This window comes from Pelmatolapia mariae, linkage group LG10_11 (genome assembly GCF_036321145.2).
Source record: "Pelmatolapia mariae isolate MD_Pm_ZW linkage group LG10_11, Pm_UMD_F_2, whole genome shotgun sequence".
NCBI lineage: Eukaryota > Metazoa > Chordata > Actinopteri > Cichliformes > Cichlidae > Pelmatolapia > Pelmatolapia mariae.
This window is the reverse complement of record NC_086236.1, coordinates 10,145,711-10,167,617: the sequence shown is the minus strand read 5'-3', so window position 1 is coordinate 10,167,617 and position 21,907 is coordinate 10,145,711. Positions and strand designations below refer to the sequence as shown.

The window sequence follows — 21,907 nt, the reverse complement described above, 5'->3', positions numbered from 1 at the left end:
TCAGACTAAATCACTAAATCCCATATAAGATCCAGTTTGTCACACCAAAGGGGCCTTTACTTAAATGTAATTTATTACAACTAAAGTTCTTCCTAAAATGAGATGTGGGAATCAGCCACGTTAGGAATGAGTGAGTGTAATGCGTGGATTTTAAGGGTGTGTTTTGGTGCTATGGAGCATGCTACAGAGAAAGTGCTGCACAGCTATCACAAGAATGGAAACAAACTCATCAGAGCATGGGTCAGCCTTCCTTTGCTCGACCAGTTGCTCGACCAATTATGCTATGCTCAGTCTAAACCGATAAAAATGAGGTTTAGGTATAGTTTGAACCTCCTTTCTGTATATAGTTCCTGTGATTGCATGGGTTTCCTCCACTGTCCAAAGACATGCCTTTTAGATCCAAACTGGTAGCAGGTGTGAATGTGAGGCTGTTTGGTTTTCTTTCTCTTTAGCCTGTGATACACCGGTATACTGTCTGGGATAATACCTGCCTTCACCCTGGTGTCAGCTGGGATAAGCTCCTTTTTCACCAAAGGAAAGTGATGGAGTGTCAAACCTAAAATCCTCAATGAAGTTCTTTAAAGTTAAATAAAGAGACGAGCACACAGAGCTGCTTTATTTTAAATTATACTTTATTTCATATAAAAACAAAACAATAAACAAATAAATTAGATATTTCTAAAATAATTCTCTTGAGGAAATGTTTAAGAATGCCTTGATTGTTTACAATTGGTATTTGAGAGAAGAGCAGGTAACAGGAATGTAAAAATATCAATGCTTTTCGAACACTTTGTGGATAAAACGTCTTTTCAAAATGACGTAGAAGCTGAGCGATAGCTTAACATGAGAAGAGGCCATACATGAATCCTTTGTTGACAAGATGGTTGTTTTTCTTCAAAGACAATAAAATGATTGATGAATTTACAGGATCTTTTTAAAGTGAAACCCTCCATTTTTTCTATTGGAACATATTAAATATATGAAGGTTTTGAGCTGGTGATGCAAATATTGCAGAAACAGAAACCAAAGAAGAAGATGATTTTTTTGTTTTGTTTAGTTTTGTCTGCAGTCAGCTCCAGGAGGCAAGCTGAGAATCAGTTGGCATTTTAGCCCACAGGGGAATTGTCTACAGCTGGTCCTGGTGGCAGTGGCGGGGCTGCAAATCTGAATTAAGATTTGTAATTTAAAAGATGGAGGCTTTGGGGATAAAGATAGGGAGAGAAGAGGAGACATTACCATAATAAGAGCCTCTTCATTTGCACACAAGCCCAAGCTATGCCCACAACACCACCCCCAAAACTCCTTCTGGTCTGTAGTCACACCCATTAAGCCTGCAAAGCTTTCATTGTCCAGCCAGGCTGCGGACCTGAGGACCTATTGCCAACAGATCTGGCTGGGTGAAGGGTTACGCGGAGACAATAGGTGTCCCTCCCCCTCCTCCCCTATTTGAAATCAATCACACAGGCTTTCACATTCAGTGTCCCCCACCCTCCCCGTGCTTCTCAGCAGTGACACTGGGCTTGGGCCAGCTCCCAACAGAGTCCTCATGCTAAAATCGTCAGTGCTCCTTTCAGGACGAGTCCCACCCTGGACACACTGTCCCTCACGGAGCATTCATGTAAGAGTAGAGCTGTTGTTAAAGGAGTACCACGTAATGTCGCCTCAAAGGTCATGTGGTAGCTTGTATGAGTAAACAAGCCACGCTCGCAACCGCTGCTTCTTTGAGACACGTTCAAAACTTATCTCAACTGTCTTCTTGTGGTTTTGAACCTTGTCTTCGACTTGAGATTAAAAACAAAAAGAAAAATTGTGGGAGGAGGGGGGGGGACTTTGTTCCCAAATTTCCCAAGCTGAGGTCATGCTTAAAGGCCCAAGCCATCTTTTTTTTTTCTTGCCACTTTAATTGTTAATGGATTTTTCATGTCTCAGTCAATCAGTCATAATTCAAAATAAGAGCTGCTTTTTTAGATTTAGGGATGCTGTTGGAGATAAATATGAATAAGCTGGTATTTTGGAAAGAAATCCAAACAGGATACCTCACGACATGACGGGTTTGGCACTTGATTAAATTCCTCTCTTCTTTTGCCCCCTATAGCCTTCACTTGTTGTGTCATTCAGAATAATTTATAAAAGGCAATTGTCTTTCTGTTGTTGATATGTACATAACAATAGTTTAATATTCTAATATATTCACAGGAAATCATCGATTCAGGCACTTTGTTGCCACTACAGCAACTTCTTAGCATGAGAGATCCTGAGATTTAAGACTGTTTTCTCCTTAAATAAGCAACACAAAAGTAATATAATCTTATATAAACAGATTTATATTTAACAATCAGTTTCTTATCTTCTATCATAGCAAAATAAATCTTTTGTTTGTTTTTGTCAAAATGTCTTTATGACCGAGGTTTTCCAGCCCTGGTTGTGGGTCGAGTTTGTGGAGGAGATCTTTGTCTGCTGCCTTAAAAGAGAGAAAGCACTTAAAGGCATTTCAAGTACCAGGGTCACTTCTGTTGAGTTTCGTGCCTCCAAAGCTAAAACTGTTCTTGGGCACTGTTCCACAACTGATAGTCCAAAGTACCGTGATTGGTTTGTCCTCCTTTCTTCTGTCCATGATGTAACACTTGTCCTCAAAACTCCACCTTGATGTCAAGCGTAGCGCCCTTGGCGCTCCATGTGCAGAGGTGTGTGGCTGTGCATGTATTTGTGTGTGTACGTGTGTTTAAAAATGCTATCTATATTCCAGGGCTTTTTCAGATGCCATAGTGGAGGTCCAATGAACAACATCGCATGAATAAATCTTTAATTTACCTGTAGAAAGGAGCAGCAGTCCTTCAGTTTGGTAGCCAGAGGATGTTACTTCATTCAAAAGCCCAAAGTAGTGTTTCCAAACTGTAGTGTTGTGTTTGTACATTTGTGGTGTTTGTGCGCCTATCGAAGAGCCGTCTTCATGTCTATCCGAGAGTGCACGTCCTGGTAGCCCAAGAGGCAGGGGTCGGTGGATAAGGCATCATGAGTAAAAACTGAGTCGTTGTCAGAGGAGCAGGAGCTGGATGTGTCCTCGCACGAAGGAGAGTATTGTTCAAAAGGCGTTGACAGATCCAAGTACTGAGGGGAAGAGGAAGTTTAACGGTTAAGAGAAATTCTAGAGAAATGCACAATTAAATGTTTTTGAAAATTTTCAGTAAAAATCAATAAAGATTGAACTTGACTGGCTATCACACTGCTAATGAACATATTTTGGAGAGTTATGGCAAATGGCCTGTATTTGTATAGCGCTTTACTAGTCCCTAAGGACCCCAAAGCACTTTACACAACCAGTCATCCACCCATTCACACACTGGTGATGGCAAGCTACATTGCAGCCACAGCCACCCTGGGGCGCACTGACAGAGGCGAGGCTGCCGGACACTGGCACCACCGGGCGGAAGTGTCTTGCCCAAGGACACAACAACCGAGACTGTCCAAGCCAGGGCTCAAACCGGCAATCTTCCGATTACAAGGCGAACTCCCAACTCTTGAGCCACGATCGCCCCGTGTTGTTGCCATCATAGTTTTGGACCACCAGGCCAGCACTGACTAGTTTTGGATTGGTTGCTTTAAAGATTGTTATAAATGTATCTAAGCTCATGAACACCTAAAAGCAAACAAATCAAACATGTTAACTTCTGGCACATCTGCAAAGGAATAAGAAATAGTGCTGCAATTTCAGCAGCCAAACACTGTTTGATTTTGTGTTTATTGCTTTGAGTTTATAGGATCAGAAATCTGCTCAGCTCAAGCAGTCTGCGTGCTGAACATCTGGGCTGCAGATTGTTGGTGTCAATGAAAATGTGTGCGCACATCTTTATGGTTGCAGACGTTACTGTGTGTTTGTGAATGAGTCTGAAACCTATAAGACTACCATGAGTTTTATAAAGTGAACAGAAGGAAAAATTGTACAACAGTAGACTTACGCATAACACAGGAACATTTACAGGTGGATAGATTGGTATATATGTTTGAAACCTACCTCGTCAGAAATGGACAGGAGCACTCTGTCCAGTTCCTCAACCAACTGTTTGAAGGTTGGTCTCTGGGTGGGAACAGCATGCCAGCATTCACGCATCATCATATAGCTGCAGGGGAAAGAAAAGGATTGTTTAAACATCCACATAATTTACCGTAGGGCACATGTTACCACTGCATTCTTTAGAAAAGATGTGGACAAAAATGTTCTATGCTAGAGATATGTTGTTGTTTTTTTTCCAAAAAGCCATTTAAAATCTTTTCAATCCACACAAGTAAACACAGTAGTTACTGGTGGTAGCTTTAGTGGATCCAGTTTATTTACTGCTCTTTACTTCTCTGCTACAATGTGTCTTAGCATGGCATGTCTGCTAACAGCAGAGAGTAAAGCTCAAAAAGAAAAGAGGGCTTGCTTACAGTTCGTGTGTGCAGTTTGATGGTTTGTCCATGCGATGTCCTTCCTTCAGCAGCTTAAAGAGTTCCTCAACAGGGATACCAGGGTACGGTGAACCGCCCAGTGTGAAAATTTCCCACATCAATACACCAAATGACCACCTGAACACAGAAAGGTAGCATCGGTGATTTCTTTAGTATGAAGGAATTATTCTCAACTGGATTCGTTCAGCAGTAACCATGAGAGAAGTAGAAAGATTAACTCCACTATTAAACAACTGGGCTGATCTGAAGAGTTAAATACATATTTAGTTTTGGCTGCTCCCTTATTTCCCAAGGGGTCGCCACATGATGGAAGATGGAGCTTCGTGCTTTGTTTGGTGCAGATTTGATGCCAGATTCCTTTTTGAAACAACCCTCCAATTTATCCAGGCTTGGGATAGGCAACAGGGGTATTGAGGTTTTGCAGACACGTGAGCAGTAACCACATGTGTGACGTGTGACAGCTATGGTGACAATATAGGATCAAGTGAATAAAGCAACTTGTCTTGAAAAGTAAAGATTCCCAAACTGGTTGCAAGATGTTGCTGGGGGTTGATGGCAGTTGCTGGGAAAATAAATGCTAAAGGCCCACTTTGTGCCTACTCCCAGAGTCAAAGTAGAGATCTTTCATAGGTAAGGTGAACAGGTTAGTCACTACACCGTGGGCTCACTATAATGCTGAGGAGTTAAAAGTAGAAAAAAAGCAGTTGAGCAGCTCACTAAAGCTAGAGACAATGATTGAAATCATGAGCATACACCCTCGATTATGTTTAACTGTTAACTAAATATAATGGACAAACTGTGAAGACACAGTAGCTAACTACATTTTTAAATAAAAAAAAATCTTTAGTTAACATTTTGGCTAGCAGTTACATTGCTAGCTAAAAATATGTATTTAAAGATGAACAGTTGAAATGGCTGACTAAAGGTACAAACAAAAATTTTTAATTAACAGTGAATACAGTGAAATTGGTTGCTTATAGATAATAAATAAAGTAGTAGCTAAAAGTGGTGTATAAAAAATAAGCTAAAACTTTAACAATGAAAAAAAAAAAAAACAATTTCTCAAACTACAACGAAGAAACCTGTAGTTTTCCAGATGATTTTAACTGAACACATTTGAAAATGAAAGGTTTTCTTGATGTTGCTGTAAAAACATTGGATATCACTGGTTAGCCTTACGGAGAAAAGTTTTCAAGGAGTTTGAGTACAAGTTTAGACAAGATGTGAGAAGGAAGGTATAACACTGATATTTTTGAGACTTTACTGTGATGAGTTGAACTTACACATCACTCTGGTGTGTGTAGACTCTGTCAAACAAAGCTTCTGGTGCCATCCACTTCACTGGTAGTCGTCCCTGAAGAGCAGACACGAACACGTTAGAGCCTCTCAGTACCCAAACTTAACCAGAATCTCATCCTAGTTAGTTGCGCCATGCTCTTGCATGTCTCCCATATGATCTTTCCCCTACTCGCTCTTCATCGACTCTTTTCTAATTAAGTCCCATTAAGCCTGCTGCCAGTCAGAGGAAAACATCAAACATCTGGTTTCAGGAGTATTAAAACTGTAAAGGAAACCAGTCAGTAATAAAAGAACTAAGGGGCAGATAGGTTTATAAGCAGCCGTAGATATATATGTACCTACATTTTAACCTTTAAACATTTTTTATGCATTGACAGTACTAACGGGAAAGGGTTGTACAAACTAATTACTAACAATACTGCAATAGTATTTCTGAGCAAAAAGACATTAGATTGAAGCACTTAAAAATAGTATTTTTCCTCTGAAACTTGCTTTGAGATGTAAATATTTTAGCTAGCTATGCTGCAAAAATTAAAAGAATAACGACAGCTTGGCTGCACCCTAGTCTGGGTGTTAGAGGCGCAAATTCCTAAAAAAAAATATGCTCCTTAGGAATGTTACTCACATTGGTGGTTTTCTTGTAGTAGTCAATCTGGTGGACTCCTCTGGCCAGGCCAAAGTCAGCAATCTTCATCACATTGTCCTCGGTCACCAGCACATTCCTGGCTGCCAAATCTCTGTGGATGCACTGCAAAGAGAATAGAGGGGGATGAAAAATTCCCAACAGGAGCTGTTAAGTCTCCAGATTAAATAAACAGATTTAAAAAATTTTGGAAAAAAAAAGAAACATGCAATATATATAGTTTCTAAATATATTGCATGTTTCTTTTGATTTTTAGATAACTGTGCAACTTAATTCTCTCAATGCATGGCAAGCTCTCAGATTTGTGGCGTGACATTTCCCTGTCTGAAAATGCTGAGGTAGGGGAGGTAAAAATGACTGACTGCAGATTTCCCAAAAAGTTAAAAGACGCGGGAGCCTAAAATCAACACACGGTGCCTCAGTTTGGTGAGGTCCACAAAAATATAATGTCTTTATATAGAAATCCTGGAGTTTTAAGAAAAACAACCCTTTTGGAGGAAAAAAGAAAGCAGTGTTTGCCCACATTGAATGGATGTCATTAAGTTTATTTTGGTTTTCATTTGAAATAGACGTGGGATTTGTGGGGACGTGCGAAATGAGCCAGTCTTGGTTTGTGGGTCTCCCCATAATGGAGGGTTAGATTCAGGCTCCTGCATTCTTCGGAGGCCTTATAGCCAGAAACCTGATGCCTACACCCAGACGAAGGCTCTGCCGGCCTGTTTGCTAACAGATTTATGGCAGCGCTAAAAAGGACAAAGCCATGCAATGAAGGGACGGACAGATGGATGGAGAAGAGTAAACAGGACTGAAGCTGCAGCAGCTCTCTGCTGAGGAATGCCTGTCTGGGAAAGAGACTGGCAGACAAGGAGACGTGTTGATAAGAAGCACGCAAACATGGTGTATGCTGGGAAATTGAAAGGAAAAGAGACATGTGGATGGGGGTAGAAAAAGGAGAACCGACAGGAAGGACAAAGAGAGGAAGAACAGCTGGTGCCTCCATCCAGAGTCTCAACCAGACTAATCAATTTGAAGGCCAAGTCCCAAAATACGATGAATTACATGAAGGAACCTGATCATTTCAATCAAAACCACATTTCTTATATTACAGCCTCTTTGGGGCATATATAACTCTGAAGACCTAAAGAAGTTTAGTCCTGCCCTCATTTTATGTCTGCATTACTCTGTGGGGATTCAGACACACTCCAATAGACAGGCAACCTGTCCAGGTTATCAGGGGTTAGGGAAAATAGATGGATTGATGGATCAATATGGATACACATCAGTTGGCCCTGTCTCATAAAAAAAGATGTTCCAGTACAGCTAAACTGGATTCTCAATCACATTTTGAGGGAAGTCTGTTTTCTCCCGGATTATGACTGCTTGTTTTGTTTAACTAATATGTCTGTATTAGCATATCTTTGCAAATTGTCACTTTGCGTTCCTACTGTTGCTGTACTGGCGATACTAATCTGGTTAGTGTCACGAAAGTTTCTACTTTAAGGTGAACCAATTTTTTTTAGAAACCTAAACAAACAGCCAGTAGAAATATTACTGAAAAGTTGGGAAAAAATCCAGAACTACAAAATAAATGAGCTACAGTTACTACTTCTAGTACATTTCAACTCTTTATAGAGAGCTTACTCTTTTAGAGGCCAGGTACTCCATCCCTCTAGCCACCTGGTAGGCACAGGACAGCAGGTCTTTAAAGGTGAGCTGCTCTTCAGGCACCTTAGTCACATCAAAGGTGTAATCCATGCCTGGAGGTCGTCGGGCTCGCAGGTACTCCCTCAGACTTCCTTTGGAAGCATACTCCACCAGCACATACAGAGGGCCTGGGTGGGGGCAAGCAAAAACAGGATGAAGGGCTGCAACCACCACAGCTGAAACAATCCCTAAATCAGGCAGACCTTCATTAGATTAATGATAACAAAATGACTTGGGAGGAAAATGAGGAAATGTGTTGGTTCTTATCCAAAATAAAGGTTAGACACTCACCATCCTGTGTACAGACTCCCAGCAGGTTGATAATGTTCTTGTGCTTGTCCATCACCTTCATCAGCTCCATCTCTGAGATGAGGTCTGCCAGATCTTTGTCTGTGGCGTCATCTGAGAGAGACATGTAGTTTTATTTAGTTGACATGCTGTTTTAAGGAAGATCTGCCAAGTTAATCTCAGGAATTATTTCGTTGGTAGTATTCCTTTCTTACCTTTGAGCATCTTGACTGCTACAGTAGTGGCTTGTTCTGGACAGTCCTTGTTGATGCCGTAGGCTTCAGCTCTGACCACCTGACCAAAGCAGCCTTCTCCTAGAGGTTTACCCAATGTTAGACTAGAAAGAGAAAGGGAGTCTTAGTGAAAATAAGTATGTCCAAAAGAAAACTGTACAAATCCATAATTTGAAGCTCCGGTTTCTTAAACTATAGGTTTGATGGAGCCAAAAATGGCTTGCGGGCTTGTTTCTTTTTTGGTTCACACATGATGCGAGCGCTACAATGTTTAAATGAGTACAGATCCCGGCAGCCAAACTAAACTCAGTGAAGAAATACTTTTAGCAAGGAGCAGACGCTTTAGATGTTGTTGAGACTTAACAGTTCAGATTATTTAAAAAATAAATAAATAAATAAATAAATATATATATATATATATATATATATATATATATATATATATATATATATATATATATATATATATATATATATATATATATATATATATGATACAAAGCATTTGTGATTGATTATCATCTACATCTCTATAAATAATGACAGATGACTTACTTCTCCCTGGGGAACTCCCAGTCTGGGTCATAGGGCAACTCAAACTCCATGACTCCAGCCAACATTGGTGAACAGCTGGAAGAGAGGCGAGCCACCCTCATCAGAGATGCGCTGGACTTCCCTGACGAGTTGGACTCCACTGAGTACTGAAGAAAGAGATAAAGATGTCAGGTTTTAAGAGGTTTGCCTTCAGATGCGGTTGGATCATCCATTGTGTCATAGCAGGTTATGAGACGTACCTGTCTGCGAAGAGGGAACTTGGAAAGCTTCTGCACTGGGAGTGCATCAAATGGCTCCCTTCTGGGGTTGACCTGCATTCGGCACAACACCACGATGACAATGGCCATGATCAGAGCCAGGAATCCACAAGCATAGATAATTATGTCGCTATATTTGGTCTCCATTGTTTCCATAGCATCTGCTGCTTCTTCCTCTGCAGGTACAAGACGAAAAGTTAGAGAAAAAAAATGTAATCCAATAGAAGAGGGAACTCAAAACAAGAAATGATTAGTTGAAGGTTTGTGGAGTATTTGATGGCAAAAGTGTTATATATCAATGATTAGCTGACCAAAGCAATGCTAAAATATTTTGAAAAGACCATGCAAAGTAGTGTAGAGTGACTTTTTTATATAGTTACGTTGCTTCGTTCTTACCTGAAATGACAATGAGCCAGGCAGACTGGTGGGCATAGCCAATTGAATTTCCAGCCAGACAGGTGTACTCTCCAGCATCCTCCATGGTAACATTGGACAGGTAGAGGACCTCCACCTCGGACATGTTCAGACTGCCAGTCTGCATGACACAAAATGCAACGATGGGACATATGAAGAGAGCTAGGAAGCAGGTAGGTTTGTAAGCTACCAGAGGAGTTGCTGTTAACAAAACGTGAAAGGACGGCATCTCGTTGTATTACCAACCTTGAGGATCTGAACGTAGGGGGTCCCGTCAGGACCATAGCGTCTGCCGTTCCTTTCGATGTGCTTGAGCCACTGAATGTGAGGTTGGGCGTCACTGTAGACCTTGCAGTGGAACTGGACATCACTGCCTACCACTGCTGTGGTGTTGGCTGGCAAACCTGCCTGCAGGATCGGCCTGTGGGGTGAACGCTCTGTTTTTGGAGGAAATCACACGGAAGAGGTAAGCAAAGGGAGCAAAGATTCAGACTGAAAAATTGTTTAAAGATCAAGAGAAACCACTCAATGCCTTTGCTCATCTCAAAGAAACAGCAGAGCATATGGAGACAAAGGTTTAATTTATCTGTTGAGCATGTATGAAGTTTTAGGCAGGTAATGGGTAATCACCTGACTGCCTCTTAAAGACATTCATTTGTTTAGTCATTTAAAGCCCACAAAAATGCATGCTTTGCAAATAAGCTCCTTAAAATAGCCAGCAATTGTCATTGTCACCCTCAATATGTTTCTATGCTGGCAAAAGACCAGGAAATGTCATTTTGGAATGAAAATTGGTTCCATTAGCATGCCTATTTGCCGCTAGTCTCTTTGATCTGTGGTCACTCTCTCTCTCTGATCTCGTTAGCTGCCTCGTTAATCTTTTTTCCCCGTCAGCAGGGACGGAAACTGACCCTGCGGTGGAGAGACAGCGAACAAACGAACAAACAAACCGCAGCACTGCTCGATCTCTTGTCACAAGTCAGGTAGAAAACTGGAGTGGAAGTCTGACCATCCACATCCTGCCCGCCGCAGCCCGACACCAGGCACCCCTGTCACCATTTGCTCACCCGCTCAGTTATCTCCTCTCTCAGACTGGAGCCTTAAATTTGAAGAAATTCTGCTTTTTTGTGCTGACCAATGCTTTTCAGCCAGATTGTATAATCCAACCAATAAAGATTTTCTGTTATTTATGGCTTTAGTTTAGTGCTTACTCGTGTAAGGGTTATGTTCTTCACTCTAGATGTCACAAGATATGCTTTTTTGTTTATTTTACTTTTTAAATATGAACATTAAATATGAGAAGCATGATCTTTCATGTCTTACCCAGAACATCAAGAACATAGCTGTGACTGATGGAGCCATATTTGTTCTCTACCACACAGGTATAGTTTCCTCTGTCTGAGGGCACAACACTTTCCATCACCAGGCTCCAGTGCTGGTGTCGTAGCTGGCAGAGGAAGTACAAAATTATATGAATAAGAGAGCAAATAAAAACACAATCTGTTTATGTCGCACGAGATGACAAACTGTAACCTTCGTCACCTTGATGCCTCCAATGCGATGCTCTCCTCTAAATTCTCGTCCATTTTTGAGCCAGCGGATGCTCGGCATGGGGCTACCCATAGCTGGACAACGAAACTTCACTGTGTTTCCTGCAGGAACAGCATAGAGTTTCTTCTCCATACGCTGGGGATGTGTCCAATACGGTCCTGCACAGACAAAGAACTGCTAATAAGCCGTTATAGCACAAAATTCAAGAAATGCAGCTGCTAAATAAACAGCAATTTTACCTCTGTAGAAGTAAACTTGGTCATTTTCAATCTCAGCTGAAGAATCCTCCAAGTCGTTGTCCTCATCGTCGTCCCCAGATCCCAGCGAGTCTGAGATGAAGACATGTCAAAAACCATTTATGGCTGCCTCTAATCCTTATTACTTAAAAGCTTTTTTTTTTTTAAACCAGTGACTTTATATATAAAAAATCCAGTAAAGCATCAAAACTGCACTGTGGGTGCTCTTACCTGCCACAGTGATAGTGAAGTTCCTCACAGGCTCTTTGGATCCCCGGAGAACACAAACATAAACACCTGAATCTTCATATGTTACGTCTGTGATTTCCATGATGGCGCCTCGCATCTGGATCCGGGGTGTGGGCAGAACACGTGCACCCTCCTTGTACCAGTTTACAGCCATGCCGGGCCGGGTGCTCATGTCACAGCGCAGTTTTAGGACGTTGCCTGGCTCTAACAGGAGATGCTCTGTGGTGTCCTCACTCAAGTCCTCGAGAACATCTGCTAAAAGCAGGCATGGTATTAGCTTGCGGTGCTGAAGGCTCTTCTCAAGTTTTTATGATCAGTCTGAACACCCTTTTCGAGCTCTCCTTCTCTTTATTTCTTTTGTGGCTCTGATTATCTCACCACAGAGCCCAGTCTAATCGCCATTCCTTCAGTTATGACCTTCAGCTCCTCAAACTCCATTATCTCCAGTCCCCACATACACACAAGCACAATGACATTGCCATGGAGACAGGGCCTTACTGACCCGAGCCACCTCCACTCCCCCTTCCCCTCTTCATCTTTTTGTTCCCCTGTGAATTGTTATGAGACTGAGAGCGATCTGGCTGGCTCTGCAAACTCCCTCAAAAAGAAGCAAAGAAAAGAAACAAGAAGGAAGGGAGACTGAAGCTGATGAACATGTCGCAATGTGACAGCGGTCGCAGAGTGAATATAAGGGGTGGTAAAGGCTCACTAATGATCTAAGAGACCAAAGAGAAGAAAAATCTGTGGAGGTGGATGCCAAGTTTTGAGCTCTCACAGTTGGCAAACATACCACTGTATGGTAAATGTATACTTTCACTTCACACACCCAAATAATTGTATTTATTTTTAAAAAGCTCTAAGAAAGTGTAAAAGCTCCAGAGTGAGGTTACCTGAGGGGATTTTAGTAGCGGGCAGGTCCTCGGTTTGGGAAATGATAATCCCTGTGAAAGGGAAAAGTTGTCATTTTTAAAAAAGTAAAGATGCGGGATGTTAAAACTTGACACTAAGCATTTCTATCTAAACAACATTAAAAAAAATCGTATGTCTATAAATCCTAAATATTCATATAATGATAAGTCTGCCTTACCAGGCAGGACCTCCAGCCATGCTGACTGCATGGCCTGCACTGTCTGTCCCGCATGGGTGTTCTCAGCCATGCAGATGTACTCGCCAGCATCCTCCAAAGTGATGTTGGACAGATTGAGAGTATTCACCTTGGATGATATGTTCTGCAGGGCCTGCGTGACAGATTATTTTAGAGTGATGAGACGAGAACACAGTGCAGAGGACAACAAAACTGCTGACGTTAGCAGATCTGTTCTCACCGTCAGAGCCCTGAGGCCAGGGGGTCCTCCCTGGTTCTGACCTGGTTCGCTGACATTCACCTTCAGCCACTGCACCTTTATGCTTCCTGGTCTGTGGACTTTACACATCAACTTTGCCTGACCACCAACCACTGCCGTGGTGTTTTCTGGGTAACCTGGAACTATCAGAGGCATAGTGACCCGAAGATCTGGAAACCAAATGTGGAGATGGAGGAGAGAAAGTCAGAAAAGACAGATGATCAGTCATATCTTTTTACTGTTATTGAGATTTGTTTCATTGTTTCATTTCAGATCAGTGACAGCCTCCTTATTTACTCTTTCTCTCAATCTTGAACATATTTCAGGCTTCACAGTACAGCTATTTTGCAGAATAAAGGAATCAGTAAACTGCTACAAGTCGTCGTAGTCTCAATAACCAAGTGAACAAGGCAAAAATTGTCAAAACACATCCTGGCGGTTTCATTTTACCTCTGAAAGGTCCGGCAACAGAAGCACACCATGTTCCTAAACAACCACAGACATTTAATGCTACCAGGAACCGGTGATAGAGTGCCCTGATAACCCAGCCACTATGGTGTCACCCTCAGCTACAGTGCCATCCATTCAGTGGGTCACTCACCCACTCACTTGCTGGAGCATATGTGCGCCCTGGCTAGAGACCTCGCTTTCTGCTCAGTCACTCAGAACGAGCAATTTTCCAGGGCAATTTTCTGTCTGATTGCTTCCTGCGAGCGCTTAGTGAAAGGCAATCTGTTTCCCTGTCGGAGTGAAGTGCTATCTCTTTTTCCAAACACCAGAGTACACGCAGGTAATCCTTTCAGGAACAAATATACAGTCACTACCTTCTGAGTGGAAAATGAGAAATGGCAGTTGGTCAAAAGCAAATGAAAGAAACAGCTTGGAGGCAAACAAACTCAACACTTCGTTTGTTTACAGGGAGTCAGAAACGTGAAATCCCAACAAGCCACAATTTTATCTAGTTAAAAAAGAGTTAGAAAAAGAAACTGTAATTCAGAGAGCTGAAGCACACACACTATACCCACGCTAATGAACTTGCAGAGACAGCGATGGTGCCCCAGAGATGAACTCGCAGCAGAGTGTGAATTGCCACCCAGAGGCGAGGGGGCAAACAAAACACAACACAACACAAACAAACCCGCTCAGCTGGTGCGAGCCAGCCAGCCGGCCAGCCGGCCGGGCTGGCAGCAGAGCCTCGTATGGTACAATGAAGAGGCATTTGTGGCCCAATGCAGGAACGTACAGCAGCAGAGCCCTCAAATATGTACTTTTATCCAATTAGGTTTACTTCAAGCAGGCTAAAGAACTTCCCAGAATTATCCAGTTTCTGATTAACTTTCAAGGAAAATTGCTGGAATTCATTATACTGTCAGTTTGCAGCTTCCACTTATAATTACAAAGCTATAAGGGTTTGGGGGCACACATGCATGTTAGCATACGCCACCACAGGAAGTATGCATTCAGCATTATTCTATACAAAAGCTGCATTATAGCTACTTCTTATAATGTATAAAATTAATGTTGCTAACGACTGCTGCATTTCCATTTCATAGACATTTGATATATATATACATTTTATTTTTAAACAAAATTGATCATCCAGTCATCCTCTAATCTGTGACATGTGTGGTTAAATTATGTCTTATGTTTTATTTTTGGTGATTTACAATCAAGTACAGAGTTTATAGACAAAAATCTTAACTTAGACTTTTATATAATCTAATGATGTAGCAGAAAAAAAAATCTGGACTGAAAATAAGTTTTCCTTTTGCAGCAGCATACAATTAGCAACATTAGATATATAATTATATTTGACATGCGCTCGGAGCGGGTTTCAAATTAGTAACTGAACATAAAATACCCACAGAATTATTTCAGGTGATTATTAAAAGCTTAGTTAAAGTTTGTTTATAGCCTACTACAAGATTTAGTTTGGATAAATAAATAAAGTGGGCAGCTTGGAAGGTGGAGATTTTATTATAGACCAGAAGTTAGGAAAGTGCCAGTCACTGTTTCAAGGCCAGTCGCTGCTTTTACAGCTCTGTTTTTCTTGACTTTGGACATTATGGTGACCATCAAACATCCCCAATACCAGGAATCAAAGCACCAGTACATGAACTGGTGCAGACAAATTATGCATGTAAAATACAAACCCTGGTATCCGGTGCATGCTATTAAAACCTAACTGCTTTTATAACTGTTTGACTATTTACTCACATCTCTTGAGGGGCTTTTTTTGAAGGCCCCTCCTGCACACTGTCGTCGGAACAACAAGTCCCGGCTGGCCTCGACAGCCCTGCAGTCCAAACTGGTGCCACAGAGACGGCTTCTGTTCTCTGTGCCTCAGGGACAACCATCCACCTCGACTTTCATCAGTCTACACACATCCTCAAAAAGAATGTCACCCCAAAGTCCTTTAATCTTAAGTATTAAGCCAGTTTATTTTGCAGCAGAAGATAAAATTATTATCACACATAATAGTTTAGTTTTTGAAAGCTGGCTGTATAAAAGGCTGATTGTGGCTTACCTCAGTAGAAACATTTTAATGGCACCTTAAACTAACAGTGCCTGGTGCACTGCATTGGCTTCTGTTTATAAAGCATCAGTGAGAAGGCCCTGCCACCCCCCCTCCCCATCCTCTACAGCTGGCACGCAGCCATGCAGATTTACACTTCCGTGCCTCAGGGCCCCGGACGGATCGGGTAGCGCCGTTTACGAACGCTGAGAGCTTCCGACTTCTTCGCTCTTTCTGACTCTCGACTACAAGCTCTCGTAATCATTTTGCTGTCACCCTGCCTCCCTCTGGGCTAAACTTTCTAAGGAGGGAAAGTGGACTGGTCCACACAATTCCAGATACATAACATATTTTTAAGAATTTAAAGCAGCTTCACTCCTAGTCAACAGATGAGATAAAAATGAGACCTGCTATCTGGCTGTGATCAAACCACCCCCAGCCATATGCTTATCTAAGGTTTATGCAAAGACAAACCCCAAGTGATCAAGTTAATAATAACTTTGTGATATCAGAGCAGAATTTCCTGACTTACCTTTTATTCTTAAGCCATCGGTGGTTCTGGCCGTGACTCTGACCACCAAACAGAGCAGCAGAATACAGAACAAGCAGACCCGCATCATCTTCTGTGGGTGACGTGCGTGTTTTGTGGGCTAAAAGGGAAAACTAAACGCTGGAAGCCTATTCCGGGCCTCACACTCCACTCGCTGGCATTGGCAACTTCAGAGACCCCCAAAGTCTGTAAACGTGGAGCCTGCTGGGACAAACAAACACATGGCAGACGGTTATCTGCAGATCAGAAACCTGATTCTCTGAGGAGATCTAGCAGGGGAGCAGCTAAAGACACAAACTTTTCTGTTCACTTTTAAGCCAGATGGCAAAAACACAAACAATTGTCAGGCCAAATAGTTAAAGAGAGAGCCTGTATTGACTGTGAGCAGCTGTATTCTTAACCAGATGTCCTGCTATCTGTCCCACTCGTATGCCTCACATTGTCCAGGCTCTCCTGCGTGATGAATAAGGAGCAGGGCTGTTACTGCCTGTTGTTTGTCAGTGGATGGTGCTTGGTCTGTCCCGGGATAATGGGCCCTTACTAGGAAAACACTTGAAACTTGCCAGGAAGCTACAGAATCTGAAGGAGCAGCAGAGAGATTGGACTAGAAGTTGATGAGACGTCAGGTTCAACAGTGAAATGGGTGGTGGTGGGTTTGGGGGGGGGCAACATCACTTTATTTTGATAAATGTATTTTAACGAGACAAAAATAATTTGATAGTGCTGCCAAAACCTGATATGCACTGGTGTTCTTACCTAGACCCAGATCTGGTAATAGGGCCAGCTACAAAGGCAGTTTTATGATTGGTCATTATATTTTCCTTACTTAATCTGTGAATCTATAAAATGTTATGGTGCCTTGAAATGTCTTTTTTTTTAATCTAACAAACAGTCCAGAATCACAGTGATATCCAGCTTACTATTAAAGAAGTCAATGAAAAGCAGCAACTCCTCAAAAATAATGGGGGAAAAAACAGAAAAAGCAGAAAGCTGATTACTAATGAATTAATAATATTGACTTTCACTTTATGAACTGAAGTTTCAACTCAAATAAACAATTGCAACTATTTTTCAGCTCAAAATAATCTTCACAGTATTGTTAGCTGTGAGTTTTACATCCAGATGTTGTTATACGTTAGGAATGATCGATAAGCCGGATCCAGTTTCAAACATTTTGACAAGTAGAAAGTGATATTGAGGTACAGAGGTTATTAAAGCGGTCTAAGCATCTGAATGCGGACAAACAGTAAACTCTGACAGTCTGTAGGAACGCTAAAGGAATAATACACTGGTTTTCTTTTTTCTGCTGCAAGCATAGCCAACTGAGCACAGGCGCCAGATCCTGGTGCGTGCGCTCCATGTAGGCAGGCCGCGCCCACACACACACACACGCACGCACGAACACTTAGGCACAATCACACACACACTGTTTAAAGAACCAGCTTGCTGAATGAAACGTATTCTTTCTCAATTAAGGACTGGAAAACATTTTTCTCCTGCTGCTGCTAATTCCGCTGGCACGCAGCCTTCCCGTATTCAGTTGGAGCCAAAACACTTCTGCTGTATTGTACTTTTTAGCCCCCAAAACTGAGGAAAGAGCGTCACTGCTGCATATTTCAGTACCATAATGCACGCTTAATAAAGCACCTCAAAGCTGTATTAATGTCACACCGTGCATGTAGTGTACAATCAACCCAAGAACCGACGAATGAGAATCGTTGTTTGTTTCACAGTTAAACCTACAAGTTTGTAATTTTGGAGCCCGCACGTGTGCAGTAACTTTGATCTGCAGAATAAAGGAGCTGATAGTGTTTAGATAATGTTCCTGAAAAATACTTTAATTAAATGTTAAAAATGATGATCAATCTTTCTTTCACGCGTTAATGGCACTTGTGGTCTGATGAAGTTCAAACTCCGCTTTGGGCGATATAAACAATCTTTCCTCCTGACAAGTGGAAAGTTCAGTGTCTACTAATTGATCTGTTTTGCTTTCACTGGGAAACACACACATAAAATAATACATCTTTCGTTCCTAAAACCCCCGATTAATTCAAAATTAACTCGTTCGGTGGGTGAAAATTACACTGTGTGTTTTATCAGTCGTATTCGGTTTTTTTCATGATGGATGGTGGCATTATATGATCTATAACTCTCTGGTAATCTAGCCACCGGTCCGCCGTGCCCGCTGATAGGACAAAAATGAATGAAACTCAAAGAAGCTCCAGCTGTCTCCGTCTGTTTTCACCCACCTTTGCTTTGGGTCTGTCCTCGCAGTGATGATTGGCACCGGTGTGGAAATCACTCCTTGTCCCGGTTGATCCAAGCGAATATTGAAATCCTCATTTGGAGAGCCACTTCTCCCGATGTATCCTTCCCAAAAATCAGTCTGTGAGCGTGTTTCAGCTTATGTGTATCCGACTGAAATCGAAGCTGAGCCTTAAATCCATCAAAAAACAGTGGCCTGTTACACGAACGACAGCTGTCGGGCTCTTCCAGTGACCCGGGGGAAAGCGTTGCGATCCCCGGGGCAAAGTCCACTGCAGGCTGCCGCTCAGAAGGCTAAATCCACGGAGATAAAGAAAACCAATCAGGGAGCGAGGAACTTACGAGTAAGATTTGTATAAAAATGCTGGAAATGATCCGATTTATAGAGACGGGTACAAAAAAAAAAACCCGTGCCCCGTAGTTCAGAGTCCCTTCTTGGTTACACTGCAACACCGTTTTGGATACGCGCGTCTTTACGCAGCGCTTCTTCAAGTTCCACTGCTCAGTGTGTTTATCCCAATAAGCTCTGCTGATCAAATGTGGGGCTCAGCCTCCCTCCACAGTCCTGTTTCGTTCAACTGCTGAGAGAGAGGAGCGAGCGACTGCGTCCTTCGCACACCAGCCCTCTTACAGCACTCCGCTGCTCTCTGGACGGCAGTCACAACAACAATGGTCTGAGAGCGGCCAGGGGAGCAGGAGGAGGAGAGAGGAGGGGAGAGAGAGAGAGTGAGAGAGGGGAGGGGTACATCCCTGCCACCCCCCTCACAAAACAGCCCCATGCTTCCAAAGAGCTGGCAAATAAAACCCAAGACTATCTCCCCCTCTCTCTCCTCTCTGCAGAGTTGAAATCTAAGTCTAACGGTATTCGGTATTAAAATTGCTAGAAACATTTTTCTCTCATACAGTAATTAGCCACATAAATCACGCCACTGACGAGTGTTTTTTAAGGTGTCATAATTTATTGGGGGTTAATTGCCCTTTAGAAGACACAACCAATTAAGTCGTTTTTGTGAGTGAATGTGTGAGAACTGCCTCCCTGTTTAATTGCCTCAATGAAAAAAAGCTAAACAACACAAAACAAGACAATGGCATTTAAACAAATACAGGCCCTGCTTTAAAAAAAAATCTGGTTGTCACACTTTGTCTTAATGTTTCCCCTCATTTGGAAGTTTTGGTGCATTTTAGTAAAACACATGTGGTAAATTCTCAGAGTTTCAGAGACTTCAGGTCCCACAACTCTTTAATCTTGTGAAGTAAAGTGAGTTATTAGCATGCTGCAAAGAAATAGGGTTTCTCCAGGATCAGCATGACATCAGAATTCATGCAGAGATAAAGATAACAACTGATATGACAACAAAGTCAGAAGATGGGAACATAAAAATCACACAAGTACGCTAATTAAATCGTTCATTCTTCCAGATGCAGTTCAGTCTTCAGCCTCCATGTCCTAAATAATGTCTTGTGTCCTTGGCAGGATTTCATCGGCAAACTTTAAAGTAAAGGACAGTGCGTCACTTGAAACTTTTTATCTCATATTCTGGTAAAGTCTAATAAATGTCCAAGTTCTTGGGTGTTAGATCCCCATCACCCTCAGAAAATTAATGTCAGAGGTTTATAAAGAGGTTTATCCATCTATTCTCACTTAGAAATGTTAGGATAAGATTTGGAATCCTCTCATCAGGTTTCTTTTTTCTGTTGATGTTGAGTCTGTTCTTTCACCTTTGTGTTTCTCTTTTTCCCTGCCGTGCCTTTACTACTTATAGCAATCTGTGAGAGGCTCTGATCAACAGGACAAGAAACATGTAACCTGCAGCCCATTCCAATTTGTTTTAGTTTCTTTTGGTCAGTTTATATCAGATGCTGACCAACATGCTTTACAGAAAGCAGTTAAAACAATCCTTTAACCTAGTGGAGAAAAATAAGGTGTATGCAAATAACATCAATTTCTAGGAGTAATTTTGTGTGTAATCACAGTGCATTTTTTGCTTTTCACACACCATTGTACACAGTATGTTCTGGAGTAAGAAAAGCCTAGCCCTGTCACTAACCTTTACCATTTTGGATGTCATGCAACAGCCATACCCTATCCTACCCTTATGTGTTAAATCTGGAATTTCAACTATGAGCCAGTAAGTAAAATTTGATGGAAGGACTGGATCAGCAGCAGATTAGACCCCATGGCTTTGGATAATATATATGGGAGCAAAGTTCAGCTGTCTGCATATTTTTAACCTTGCGGAACATGAAAAACTCAAGGAAGAGCCTTCAAAACTCAGTTATGTCTTATCACAATATGCTGTACATTTATCATAACTGGTTTTGCATGATCAGACTTGCAAGCTAGCTAACCTGTTATCCTATAAATCCCCAAAGCACTTAAACTCCACCAATAAATTCATTTCAGCCTCAGAGAAATCCTTTAGAATTACTGTTTTTTTCCCTCTGCTGCACAGTTTTTATTGTGAAGAAAGACAGGAAGGGCAAAAGAATGAGGGGGCAATCGCAAGCTGCAAAGGTCCTGGCCCGGATTCTAACATGGTTACATGATACCTGCTTCAGCCAGCAGGATGATTAAAGAAATCTAAGACTTTAGCTGTGCCTCCAAGAAAGCTCTGCCACCTTCAAAATATGAGATCCAAATAAATCACAAACACAAGGAAAGAATAAAGCAGCACACTCCGTTTACTTTTATTCGCAGGTCAAACTCTTCCAGTGGCCCAAATATGAGCGTGTTTAGCTGAAATTTATGTGTCGAAATAAATTCCAGATTTGACCTTTGACACTGCATGCTGCTACGTCAGGTCAGACTCAGCTTTACAGCGAAAGGCAAAGTACACAAATAAACGAGCTAGTGTGGAAGTCATAAAGCAGATAAGAGCTGTGCTAATGCCAACTATGGGGTCAACTGGTGGGACAGCCTCAAAATATGTGTGTGCGTGTGTGGGGATATAAATCAGTTTACACGGGTACACTGGGTGGGAAGTTTGGGGCACCTTGTTTGGTTTTTGGGAACGAGTAGTAAGTTGTTATGACATAAATCTTTAAACTTAAGTGTAAAGATGTGATAGGGTAAGAAGGGATCATGCAAGTAGGTATAAGGTAGACCTTGAGATAACAAATAAAAGCCAATATAATGTTCTCTGAGGTAGAGGAAACACAACTTTGTTTGTGTAACTGTTAGCTTGCAAAGTACAGCAGCACAGCGCAGATCCCACAAATGATTAATTCGAGGTCGCCCTCCAAGTTTGGCTTGATCTGGGGTCAGAAAGTGAGGTGTGTCTGTGTGTGTGTATGTGTGTGTTTAGGCCTGTGTTACCTGTGTTTTGGGAGGGAATAGCAGCGTTAATGATAATGCTCCT

The 21,907-nt window shown here is 41.8% G+C and overlaps 1 protein-coding gene across 2 annotated transcripts; it reads right to left on the bottom strand.

The window, feature by feature from the left end:
• Positions 1 to 694: 694 nt before the first annotated feature.
• On the bottom strand, positions 695 to 19,195 carry fgfr4 (fibroblast growth factor receptor 4). Of its 2 annotated transcripts, none has more exons than XM_063485461.1 (21): positions 18,533 to 19,195; positions 16,266 to 16,487; positions 13,201 to 13,388; positions 12,963 to 13,113; positions 12,766 to 12,816; positions 11,858 to 12,127; positions 11,630 to 11,719; positions 11,382 to 11,548; positions 11,163 to 11,286; positions 10,086 to 10,276; positions 9,822 to 9,960; positions 9,408 to 9,601; positions 9,169 to 9,314; positions 8,596 to 8,717; positions 8,384 to 8,494; positions 8,030 to 8,220; positions 6,371 to 6,493; positions 5,730 to 5,800; positions 4,426 to 4,563; positions 4,013 to 4,118; positions 695 to 3,108 (listed from the first exon to the last, which is right to left on the bottom strand). In XM_063485461.1, exons 2-21 carry the CDS (start codon positions 16,351 to 16,353, stop codon positions 2,932 to 2,934), a joined length of 2,838 nt encoding a protein of 945 aa, XP_063341531.1. In that variant the 5' UTR covers positions 16,354 to 16,487; positions 18,533 to 19,195; the 3' UTR covers positions 695 to 2,931. The 2 variants fall into 2 exon arrangements, with proteins under 2 accessions (XP_063341531.1, XP_063341530.1); XM_063485460.1 differs by having other exon boundaries at positions 16,266 to 16,484.
• Positions 19,196 to 21,907: the final 2,712 nt, after the last annotated feature.